Raw genomic sequence first — 12,973 nt, 5'->3', positions numbered from 1 at the left:
AGAGAGAGAGAGAGAGAGAGAGAGAGAGAGAGAGAGAGAGAGAGAGAGAGCCCTAGTTGAAGAAGAAGTCAAAAGTCAAAAGAACTGTAAGAAAACTAGCAAAATCTAGTATTATTTCTCAATATTCCTCTCTATCAGTTACTGAAAACAAAGAAATCATAATATGAAATAGAATATGGCTAACTCATGGAGCACTTTTCATTAACTGAACAAAAGATAGAGATATTTTTATACATCAATGCAGAATATTCTTCTCAAACTCACATCATACATTCATAATAAACACACTTCATTTCAGCCATAAAAATCATCTTAAAATATTAAAGACTAGAAATCATGCAGTTTATACATCCAAACTAAAAATATAATAAGCTAGAAATCAGTGCCAGAAAAACAAATTGAAAATCTTCAAGTACTTGGACAATGCCTAACACATTAATGTAAAATATATGAAGTATCAAGAAAAGGTAAATACTTTTAATCAAAGTAAAATGAACTTAAAATCTGTGACATGAAGTGAAGAGTAGAGAGAAATGTCTAGTAAACATGTTTATACCATTGAGAACAAATATTAGAAAAGACACGGATTGGGGCATAAGCAAAGGCTCAGTAGGTGAAAGAGACAGCCTGAGACCTGAGCTTGTTCCCAGGAGCTGTGTAGAAATGGAACAAGAGTTCGTCCTCCACAAAGAGTCCTCTGGCCTCCATGGGCACACTGGGCACATAAACCCATACACAAGTAATCCAACATAAAATAATAACAATAAGGACATTTTTAGACAAAAGAAATACACAGATTGATTTCAGCAGAAGCTTATATAAAGGAAACTAGAAAACATACGAGCAAATTCAATTTTTAAAAGGGGAAAAACAATATACTAAATTAAAGAAGATATCATTAAAATTGTAAACAGTGGTGGCTGGAAAGATGGCTCATAGGTTAAGAGCAAGTACTGCTCTACTAGAGAACATGAGCTCAGTAGTGTATACTGGCACTAGGTTCACACAAGTCAAGTTCTTCTGATCCCCAACTATAGAAGGGATGCAGGGTTCACAGGGCCTTACCATTTCCTGTTTATTATTTAACTAATAGATTCCAGAAAATGGAGAGGCATGGTTTCTAGTTGTATAGCTGCTAGTGAGTAATCAAACTTGAAAGGATATCTCCAACCCTAGGATCACACATATAGCCCTAGTTATACTCTATGAGTCACAAAATGAAAATTAATGAACATGGGAAAGAAACTCCTAAAGAATAATGAGGGCTGACATTGGAAAGAATGGACTAAGGAAAGGACAAGGGAAGAGTAAACAGAATACATTACACAGACATATAAAAATGTCAAAGAAGAAAACATACAAATTAAAAATGTAAAAGAAGAAAACATACAAATTAAAAAAAACTTGTACCAATGCTTATACTATATCCCAGAAAACAGACCTATTTACTCCAGAGTACATTTATTTAATAATACCTCACAATGAAAGGTTTACTCTGATACAACACGCAGATAAATGCATTAGAAAAAAGGAAAACTTTAGACTAATAACTCTTATGAGCATATATGCAAACAAAATCTCAACAATATAGAATCAAATCTGACAATATATGAAAAGAACAACATGGTATGATCAAGTAGGATTGACTCCAGGTTCTACAGTGACAATGAAAAGAGAGATCAGCTTCTGACCATAGCAATAAGGGAAAGGGCAAGGTTGAACACTACATGAACACAATACCCTTCGTGTTAAAAATTACTAACTAGCGGCTGAGGCAAATGTCTTCTGCTGGATAAAGAACATCTCCAACAAACTGCAGTCATCACCAAATGCCAGGTAGCTTCAGTCTAAGAACAGGAGCAAGGCATCGAGATTCTAGAACTATAGCTTGTGCAATAAACTGAGCAAAAAGATAACAAAAAAGCAGAGAGCATCCAGGTAGAAACCACTGCCCATTCTACAGCATGCCCTGAGTAGCTGAAGAACAACCACCCTACAGAGTGAGTGCTAGCATTAAAGCATTCATTTCAGTAGCCAAGAAAGAAAGCAGACTTGGGTAAATTCCAACTCAGCAAGACCAGGTCTACCAGGGTCTAGCTCCTCTTTGATGCTTCATGTTTTGACTTTTCCCAAGAAAACCGGCTGCTCACTCTGCTTCCTCAGCCTCTTGAGCTCTGGAATTGTTTTGGGTAGCTCAACTGCATTATTCCACCTGTCTTCTCATTTCATTTGCCTTTAGCTGGAGCTGCCAGATCTCCTTTCCCACCTTTCCTGTTCCCTGCCTTTCTTACTTTCCCTCATCTCTTCTTCATCTACTGCTCCAGTACTACCACTAACCTTAACTCTGCTTGTTTTCATTCCATCTGTGCCCTTAGGGACTAATATATTACTATGCACTATACTGCCTTACTCCTACAAAACAACTGCAGTTGAAGGAGCGATAGTTTTTAATTAACTATTCCTCTATTTTCAGAGCTGATATACCCAGAAGTTGTAGCTGTTGTCACAGACAGTATTCTACCTTTGGAATGGTGTTGGAAATCAAGCCAAGTTCCCTGAATAAGGAGTTGAGAGTTCAAGTGAATTTCACTCTGAGACAAAAGTGGAGGCAAATGATGCTTCAATATATTACTGCTTAGTCTCCCCTAAACATTGAAAATACAAATACTTCCAGTAACAGAATATGCATAATAGAGACAAAATCAGCCCAAAGATTGAATCTACTTGTACAAGTTTTAATACAGAAACACAAGACACATGAAAACTGAGGGAACATGACTCCTCCAAATATTTCTACTTCTACAACAATGGAGTAAGGAGAGAATCTGAAAAACTGTCCAGTAAAGATCCTCAAAAAATATTTCAAAGAATGTTCAAGAAAATCAAACAAGTCACCAGTAAACTCCTGAATCCATTCTGTGAAAATGAAAACAGTAAAATGCAATAATGAAGCTGATATGGAATACAAACGGTGATTTCAATTGGGAAACAGCAAAATAAAAAGATGAAGTTGAAATGCTGGAAATTAAAAAGCTCAGCAGGTCAAATTGAAAAAAATCAATAGAACATCTGACTAATAGATCAAATAGAAGTCAGAACATCAGGACTTAAAGACAAAGGTAGACAAGAATAATCGAACAATGACAATTATAAAATAAAGTATACCAGAATATACAAGACATAGCTGATTTTGCTTACTATGATGTTCAGTTGCATCAATTTTCCATAAAATGACATGTCATTTTTCTACATAATTTCATAAACCTCCACACATGAAAGGCATAAAGTTGAACCCAGATCTACTTTAAAAAATACACTCAAAATGCATCTTAATGTAAAATGAAAAGATTGAACTATGAAGGTGATAGTCCTTAATGACCTCAGGTTTCTAAAAACAACATTGAAAAAAGAAAAAATTCCCACAATTTAAAGGGTAGAAAAAGAATCTAAGTTAACAGTTTTCCAAAAAGATAAATGAATGACATCTTACACATTTTAAAATGTTCAGAAGCATCAGTCATTTGAGGAAGCACAAAGCAGGTTCACAATTGTAACATTTACACTGGATGTCATCTCTTTCCTATGATAGATTCCTAGAAATGTTTTTTCTTAGGCCTTGCTCACCTAATTAAAACAACTAGGAAACAAAAACTCACAAAGCCTCTGTATATTATAGTGTGTCCTTGACAGGCCACAGAAAAGTTTAAGTTGACCATTTACCTTGACCATTTGGTCAAAAATGTTGAAATATTCCTGGAGAAGAGAAAAAGCAAGAATTACAGAAGATAGGGGAATGTATTTTTCCCTTGCCTTTGAAGTTTCATGCCTCTCTACTGTTCCTGCCAAAATTCTCGATGACAAAAAGGAAAAAAGAGTAAAAGAGGAGTATGAAAACATCCTATAAAGCACATGGATACTTACTCCTGAAATTCTGTATCTCTACGTCCATGGTTAACACCAGCATATTAAATAGGATGAGGGGTCTGTTCTGCAACGCTAGCTACCTTACAAGCACACCTTTCACTAATTGAATCACAGTCAATAAATACTATGGGGCCTTGCTTTAACTTCTACTCAACAGTAAAGAGCCACAGTACCCTTTCCACTAACAGCATGAATCAGCGGGACTTTATTTGCAAGGTTACTAGCATTAAGTTAAAGTAGAGAGGAAAAAATAAATTTAGATTAGTAACATTTATATTCTAAACAGTTGATTCTGTTGTGTTCTCAAATTGTCTTTTTTTTAAAGTATTTTGTATATTTACCTGAAAATGTGAAGAATAATTCATTTTGCAAACCAGCTCTTTGCATTTTAACACGATGGCATTCAGATTTAATCAAGGAAATTTCACAGGAAAGGTCAAGAACCAGTTTACTTAAAATCTGAAGAAGTTTCTTCTCAAAAGAAATGTTATAGATACTATTGCAGGGAGCTGCATGGTATCGGGCTGTGAACTGGTAATAAAAACGAGGTTCACGATAAGCTACAGAGATTAAGAGGAAAAAGAAACATGATCATTCATGCAATTCAAATGTGTGATAACTACTTTAAAAATATAAACATTTGAAATAAATTCATATTCAGTTTCCAATAAACAGCTCTATTTTTTTCCTTAACAAACTCCTAACTCATAGTATACTAGGTTTGGAATATCACAGAGACTCTAAAATAGTAACTCAGTTAAACCTTGACAACATTTAAGATTTACATTATTGATATTATGCCAAGAACAAAGAAACCGAGTTACAGAAATCTTGTCATGTCTACTGCCAACACTGCCAAAGCAGAGATTCAACCCTAGGGAGGCTGATCTCACTAAACTGCTATTCGAATCCTGGCATCACATCTTTGAATTTTTATACAGAACAATATGTGTGTGTGTGTGTGTGTGTGTGTGTGTGTGTGTGTGTGTGCAGTTTTAGAAGAAAACCCAGAGATACAATTAGAAAAAAATATTTCTTAAATACATTTTTCAGTACAGTATCTGGAATTGAAGACACATTTTAAAGCAGATCTCTAAATCTTACAAGAAAGGTACAATAAATTCAAAAATTAAAATAAATTCATAATAATAAAAACTTTTAAAGTCACCTTGTAAGACAAGAGTTCTTCAGCCAACCAACGGCTTCCTTCCTGACTTCTTTGGGCTCACATTCTGAGCAGAAGCCCCCAACTCACACTGATGTCCCTAACCACTGTCTACTTTCCTACCTATATTTTAACACTTATTCACGGACTACTGTCAAACTTAGTACTTAGAGTTAAGTGGCTTTTAGCTGCCAAGGAACTGCCTAGTCTCATCTAAGAATAAAAGTCAATGAACTATTCATACCCTAACTTCAACAAAATATACATCACTATCTTTAATTTTTTTAGAAGCACATGAAAGAAAACTGCTGTAGGAGGCATTAAAATAAATTTAAAATTATACATATGACTAAAATATAATCCATAAAACATGACGAGCTATAAAGCAAATGGCTGAAAAATAAGGAAAGTAATAGACAAGTACAATGGGACATACCTCGATTTCTAGCACTCAGGAGGCTGAAGCAGGAAAATTGTACAAATGAGTTGGAAGTTAGAGTAGATACAAACATTTAGAAATGATAGACAAACATATGGACATTGAAGGATACAATTAAAAGAATAACAGTGAACACTTATCTTCCACTATGATTATCAAAATAAAAAACAATGAACTGCTAAATATAACAGTTTACAAAAATAATATTACAGCTAACACAGTAAAAAGGGAGAGAGAGAAAACAGAATTGTGAAAAAGAAATGCAGTACTAAAATACTGAGAGAAAACAGAACAGAATTGCAAAAAAGAAATGCATTAATAAAATACTTAAAACAATTCATTTAAGTAGAAAGTTATAAAAAGCAATAAACCCATTACAAAACATCAAGATTAAAGAAAATAACAGTTAGGTCTCATCCTGTTTTCCTGTTTGTTGACTAGGAAATTGAAACAGTTAATATTTAAAGTTATTGTTGAAAAGTGCCGGTCAATTGTTATCATTTTGCTGTTCTTCTGCTGCTTGTATACTTATTCCTAATTTGTATTTTGACAGCTATGTCTTCATTTGCTTTCTCTCTGAAGCCTTTTGGCAACACCTGTTCATCTTTTCAGAGAAAGGGGAGAAGATAGTATGGGAGGTGGGGAAGGAGAAATAAACAGCACTAGGAACTTTTGACAATCCACAGAAAAACATACCATTTTATAAACTACACACACACACACACACACACACACACACATACACACACACACACATATATACACACTCACACACACATACACACTCTCACACACACACATATGCATATGCATACATACTGTGTGTGAATGTATGCATGTGTGGGTGGGTGGGTGCGTGTGCATATGTGATAACACTAACTACAGACAAAGTTCATGAACTGTAGAGAGTGAAGAGATATGAGAGGAGCTGGAGGGAAGAGGAAGACTAGAAACTATAATATAGTATATATTTATAAAACTGTCAAAAATTAAATTTTAAAAATTATATGTAAAACTGTTTTTCAGTGTTTTATATAGTTTTACATTTAAAAAACTACTAGGTGTTTAAATTTCTTTTATTGTCTACACAACTGAAACCAGTAAATCTCATAGTACCATTACATGCACTTACTTAAAAGTAGACACAGTAGAGGGTTGCATTTGACACTTACAGGTGTGCTCTATTTTCCATCCTTTGTCCATTTCTTTCTACCCCTTCCCCTCTATTTTCATGTCACATGTTTCTTATTACCCTTCCTTTTTCCTTCCACTATCCCTTATGATCTCCATTTTCTCCTCTTATGAGCCCCTTTCTACTTTCATGAACTATAACCACCCTGTACATATGCATATATACATATACAAAAATTAAAATATAGACTATGAACTATGAGAAAGTGGAATTTGCCTTTCTGAGCCTAGGTTACCTCATTTAATAATTTCTAGGTACATCTAATTTTCTGCAAATTTCATAACTGCATTTTTCATACTAAATAAAATTCCACTGTATATTTCCTTTATCCATTCATATGTTGATGGACATCCAGCCTATTTTTATTTCCTAGCTATTATGAATTATATAGCTATAGATACAGACCTGCAAGTATCTCTTTGGTGGGATCCTTTGACTAAATACCCAAAAATAGTATAGCTGGGTGGGGGCCATTTCCACAAGAAGCAAGACATAGCATTCCTCACTCTGGTCCTAGTTGCCAACTATACCACATAAATGTATGCTCTCTTGGTGTTTAATAACTACACATAAAAGTACAATGTTGCCTGTATGTGGTATGTACATGGTAAATTTCCCCTATCGTTATCATTTATACAAACCACTACTCAGGTACAAGTATATTTGCTAGCTTATGCAAATATACTGTTACAATAAATGTTGAAGCATATGTGTGATAAACTAAGATACAGGAAGTAACAATGTGGGGATGAAATCTGACTGCCTGCTTAAACAATCTAAAAAATTACTTGTCTAACTTAAAAAATGGCATATTTATCAAAAACAATCTCTCGCTCTTAGAAATTTAGAGTAGCACTTTTTGAGTAAGCAACATGCCAGGAAACCACTAATAAATGGACATTTGTTTGGCACCTTGGCTGTAAAAACAATAGCATGTATGTTTCTTATTGCTACTGCAACACACATATTAGTTTAGAGACAACATGAGCTGAATATGTTCTGGAGAACGCAAATCTGAAAGACTTTCTAGACTAAAATCAACACATATTCCTTCTGGAACATCCATAGGAGACCAACTTATTGAGAACTCACTACTGGAAGATGCCTAAATTGGGGCACATGGAACTCCTACCTCCAAGGTCAAAGACAGTCACTTGACTTCTCCTCTGTTACCACATCTCCCTTTTCTCCCTTTTCTGCCTTCCTTTTTATAACAACCCTTGTAGTCAGGCATGGTAGCACACATGTAATCCCAGCACCTGGGGTGCGGAAGATAGAGAATTGCTGTGAGTTCAGACCTGCAAGGGGTATAGTGAGACATGTCTCAGAATAAACCCCTTAGGATTACATACACTAAGCCCACTCAGTTAAGTCAGGACTGTGACCTTTAACTTTCCTCATCAATTTGTCTAAATTTAGAATAGCACAGGAGATACGCATCTGGGCTGTCTGGGAGGATGTTTCCAGACAGTTTTAACTGAGGATGAAAATCCACCCCAAATGTGAGTGGCACCATCTTATGCACTAGATAAAAAAGGAAGAACAAAGGAAGGAATAGATTTAAAAAAATGAGCACACCACTCACACCTCTGTTCCCTAAGTCAGGTTTTCAGCACTGTGTGTTCCTGCCATGATGGACTATATATAGACCATTTGAAACTATTAGAAAAATAGACCCTCCTTCCTGAATATTTCTTGCCAGTTCTTTTTCATAGCATGAAAAATTACTAATTTTTCACAGTAAGATCCTTCATTTAATTCCACAGTCAAGTCCCTTCCATCATGTATGCTTACACTCACAGGCTCTGAAGATACACGGAGACCGTTTTGCCTGCCATTTTTTACTCTACTACACAGGGTCCCAGCAATTTGAACAAACTGGTAAATAACTGTGGTTTAGATGATTCTGTTATTTCACATTAAGTCAGCCCTCTTTATTTTATTCCTCAGTAGAATAATCTAAGACATTTATAGTGTGCCGTCTGGTTCTAATAAAAAGGATGGAGGGAGGGAGCCATCAACCATGATATGTAAATAGAAAAGCAGTTCAAACTATGGTCAGACCATCACCATGATTTGAAAACATGGTTCTGTACTGCTGCTTTGACTGGCTGACTAACATGTCAGTGTTTTTCTGGAGAAAAGGGCTGCTTTGTTAACCAGCTGTTAACAGGGACAACATAAATGCATGGGTGTGGAGGAACTCTTTTAATTACAAGACTACAAATAGCATTCTTCTTTAAAGAAATCTTTTAAAAACATAAACTTAAAAATCATTTTAAAAACACTCTATTCTGTTAAATTCCTAATAGCCAGAAATTAGAAATGTGTAGACGTCCCTCAACAGAAAAACTGATAAAACAAAATGTGGTACATTAACACACTAATAAAAATAAGACATCATGAAATTTGCAAGCAAATAGATGGAACTAGAAAAAAAATCATCCTGAATGAGGTAGCTGGGATGCAGAAAGACAAATATAGCATGTTCATTTATATGTGGAAAACTAGCTGTTACATCAGTGATAACTAAACTACAATTTGTAGAACCACAAAGAGAAAGTAATTGGGTAAAGGGAACAGGCTGATCTTGTTAGAAAAGGGAAATGGAATAGACAGATAGGGATGGATGGGGGCCTGGAATGGGAGGATCATTCCAGGAAGAGAAGGGGAAAAGAAGGGGAGAGGGTTGTGGAGAGGAATTACAAGGAGAGACAGCTAAAATTAAGAGCCATTTGAAGGGAAGTATGGAAATCAAATACAGTACAAACTACCTAAGATATATACACATATGAAGAGGATCTAAATGAAGCTGCCAAATAATGGGGAGACAGAGAAATAGAAGCTTTTTTTCGTAACAAAAAAAAAGCTTCTATTACTGAGAATGGATTATATCTACTTGAGCTATTGGCCAAAGGTACTCCCACAGGAATCCCAAAATGCCAAGACTACAACCTGCTCTCCACAAACTGGCAGCAAGGCCTCATTACTGAAAACAATACCTATACAATTCAATGAACATAAAGGTGATGAGCTGGTACCTACAGACAGCCTTCACACCCACATTCCAGTGACTTTGATACAGGAAGGTACCCTTCATGTCCTCGAATGAGAAACAAATACCAAGCCAGCAACAACCCCTTTATCTACAATGGCATATTACCTGCAAGATATGGCAGTGCAATAGTAGCACAAAGCCTATAGGAGTAACCAAGCAATAAATGATTTGACTTAAGGATCACTCCATGGACTGGAACTCATACCTACTTGACACTGCTTTGGGTAACCAAGAAACTGGGACTAAACAGCCCAGGGACATAGGGTAAACTCAAATAAAACTGTTCTAGAAAAAAGAAAAAAAAAGAAAAAAAAAATGTAGTGATAATTAAATTGACTCCTAACGATATTCTGCTACACTTGTTCAGCCATAAGAAAAGCTTCCTCCTGCAGCAGATAAGAACAAATATAAAGACCCACAGCTAGACATTCCACAGAGAGTTGAGAGATCCTGGAACACCCAGCCCTAATGAAATGTCTCCATCAAATCCCTCCCTGAAGGGCACAGGGAACTCTGTAGAGGAGGAACCAAGGGAAAAAGAGGAAGCCAAGAAATCAAGGCCTTCTAAGTCAACATGATCAGAGCTCACAGAGACTGAAGCAATATGCACAGGGCCTGCCCAGGCCTACACAAGGTCTTCCATGCTGATATCATGGCTTCCAGTTTCGTGTTTTTATGGAACTTTTGAGTATGTGAATGAGTGGATCTCTGATTCTTACGGCTTCTCTTAGGCTCTTTTCTCTCTGTTGGACTACCTTGTCCAACTTTGATGTTACAGTCTTTGTTTTATCATATTTTATTTTATTTTGTTATATATTTTTAAATGAATGAATGAATGAATGAATGAATGAATGAATGAATGAATGAAAGAAAGCCTAACACTGGGGTAAAGGCTAACACCTAAACTGACATTTATACCTGGAGAGGGAAAATGAGTTATCTCCAATGGAATGACTCTGGACACATCAACTATTCCAGGGCAGGCTTCATGTTCAGAAATGTCGGACCAACATACAATGGACGCCACAGGTTTTGTGTATGTGTGTGATTTGGTTACAGTTTGGAGGAACATAGTGGAGTTTGGTGGGGGGAATATTTTATATTTGTTTTCTTGAATTTGGGGAAATTTGTTGTTGTATTTAGGTCTTGTTTGTTTTACGAGAAAGAAGTTAATGTTGAGTGTGTAGAGTCAGAGACAGGATCTGGAAGGACTTAGAAGAGGGAAAGAATATGCTCAAAATATATTTAAATTTAAAAATTGTCTTAAATAATAAAAAATATAAAAAACAAACCTGTCAAAATGTTTAAACATTTTAAAACATTAAAAAATGTTAAAATATAATTAAATTCAGTTCTTACCATAAACAATATATTTCAGTTGAAGATTTTTAACAGGTTCCTCCACAGTTGGTTTATATTCGAGGAAACATGTATAAACCCCACTCATGGTCTCTTCAAAGCTCTGAAATATGAGGCTTCCTGTGGATGTCACTTGTGCAGTGGTATTTTCTAATGAAGATATAATATACAGCTGCTTAAATCACAACAGGTAGACAAAATACCAAACACTTAAAGTAAACCTAAGAACCACAGACATTTATGTTCACAAAAAGGAGTTATATGAAGTCACTTATTGTATTTAATGCATATTGTTAGTAGATGCCAAGATGACCTTAGAATCAAACTTCCACCAATCAGAATTCATCAACTGTGGAACTAAGTTGTAAGAGACCAAAGATGGCATACAGACAATAGCAACCCTCATATGCTCCTTGCACTGAAGGAGATGCTACCAGACATACAGTACTATTTATGAAAATGTATAAACATATATATGCAGTGCATATACACATATATTATAAGCAATATATATATATACACTATATATTTTATATAGTGTTTTTATTTATCTATATCATAAGCAATAATTATATATTATAGTTAATATACAACATAATATTATATAGTTTAATGATGAGTTATAGTCAATAAGCTTACAATCTACACATGAAATGGTGTATCCAAAACAAAGTCTATTACAGTATAATCACTGACAGGTAATATTTGTCACTAGTATACAGAATGGTACATAAAACAATGAGTTGGTTTCTAACACTGAGGGTTACAGATAAAAATAAATGGAAAATTAGTCCATCAAACTTGTTGATCAATTATAATATTGCTGTGTAAGAGAAAAGACTGGGATGTAAGCTCCCTTTTGCTTCAGTGTATTATGATGGAAGAAAACTACGTTGTCAAAGAAGAATAAATCTACTCTTGAGCCATTAAGATATAGATGTGAAGGTCCCATCTCTCTCACAAACTGTGTAACCATGGGAAAACTATCTTCTGAAGCCCAGATCTTTTGTGTATTCAGTGAAGATGACAATATAGAGCTGCCTAACTCACAGAGTTGTTCAAGTCATCAAATAAAATAAATCATTAAGTAGATAGGCTATTATTCTTAAAGTTCATAACTATAGTTTTGTGTCATAAAATTTTCAGATACTAAAATTTCCTTAATTAAGAATTGAACACTCTGTTAATAATTGAGAGCATTATCTCAGGAAATGACTAATAACATTTTTCCATTTTAAGTAAATGATTTAATACTTAGATACTTTTAAAACCAGTTCTTTAAACTGAAGGAAAAATACAAGAATGCTCTTAGCACTGACATTTTTATATGCAAAACTCTCCTGCATATTTTGAGAAATAAATGAACACAAAGACTTTACATAGGGAATTATGCCTTGAGATCCCCCATTTCTATATCCTCGATGAAGCTGAAAAAAGTCAAATAAATTTAGAATATATTTGTTTCAATGCCTACTTGTTCATGAATATCTTTTGATGAAAGATTACATGTTTATTTTAACATGCTATTTTGTAAAAATATTAATTTAAATGATTAGCATATATTTCAGAAAAACTTTGAGTGTTATAATAAAATTTTAATAAAAACGTAAATTATCACAGCAATAATGAAGTTATATATTGTTTAGTAGTAATTCAAAAAATTTTTCTTATATCAGAAGTATCAATAAATGTATGAACAAATATATGTATAAATATACTATATTTGACATAGATAATGTAATAAAGTATAAGAACTCAATGTTGCAACAGATACTTAGTAACCAACTTTTGTTTTAGGTCTTATTCTGTATAGGAAATCCTAGCTGATAATGAGTT

At 34.5% G+C, this 12,973-nt stretch overlaps 1 protein-coding gene across 3 annotated transcripts in view; it reads right to left on the bottom strand.

Moving 5' to 3' along the window:
- Zpbp (zona pellucida binding protein) overlaps positions 1-12,973 on the bottom strand; it is a 144,124-nt gene that overhangs the window by 84,460 nt on the left and 46,691 nt on the right. For all 3 annotated transcript variants that reach the window (XM_028778612.1, XM_028778622.1, XM_028778626.1), the window contains 2 exons: positions 11,138-11,287; positions 4,266-4,484 (listed from right to left, as the gene is read on the bottom strand). In XM_028778612.1, coding sequence (XP_028634445.1) covers positions 4,266-4,484; positions 11,138-11,287 — 369 coding nt within the window. The remainder of the gene's footprint in view (positions 1-4,265; positions 4,485-11,137; positions 11,288-12,973) is intronic.

The sequence above is a fragment of the Grammomys surdaster genome, unplaced genomic scaffold (genome assembly GCF_004785775.1).
Source record: "Grammomys surdaster isolate TR1022 unplaced genomic scaffold, NIH_TR_1.0 67, whole genome shotgun sequence".
NCBI lineage: Eukaryota > Metazoa > Chordata > Mammalia > Rodentia > Muridae > Grammomys > Grammomys surdaster.
The sequence above is the reverse complement of the archived record's forward strand: the minus strand, read 5'-3'. Positions and strand labels throughout refer to the sequence as shown.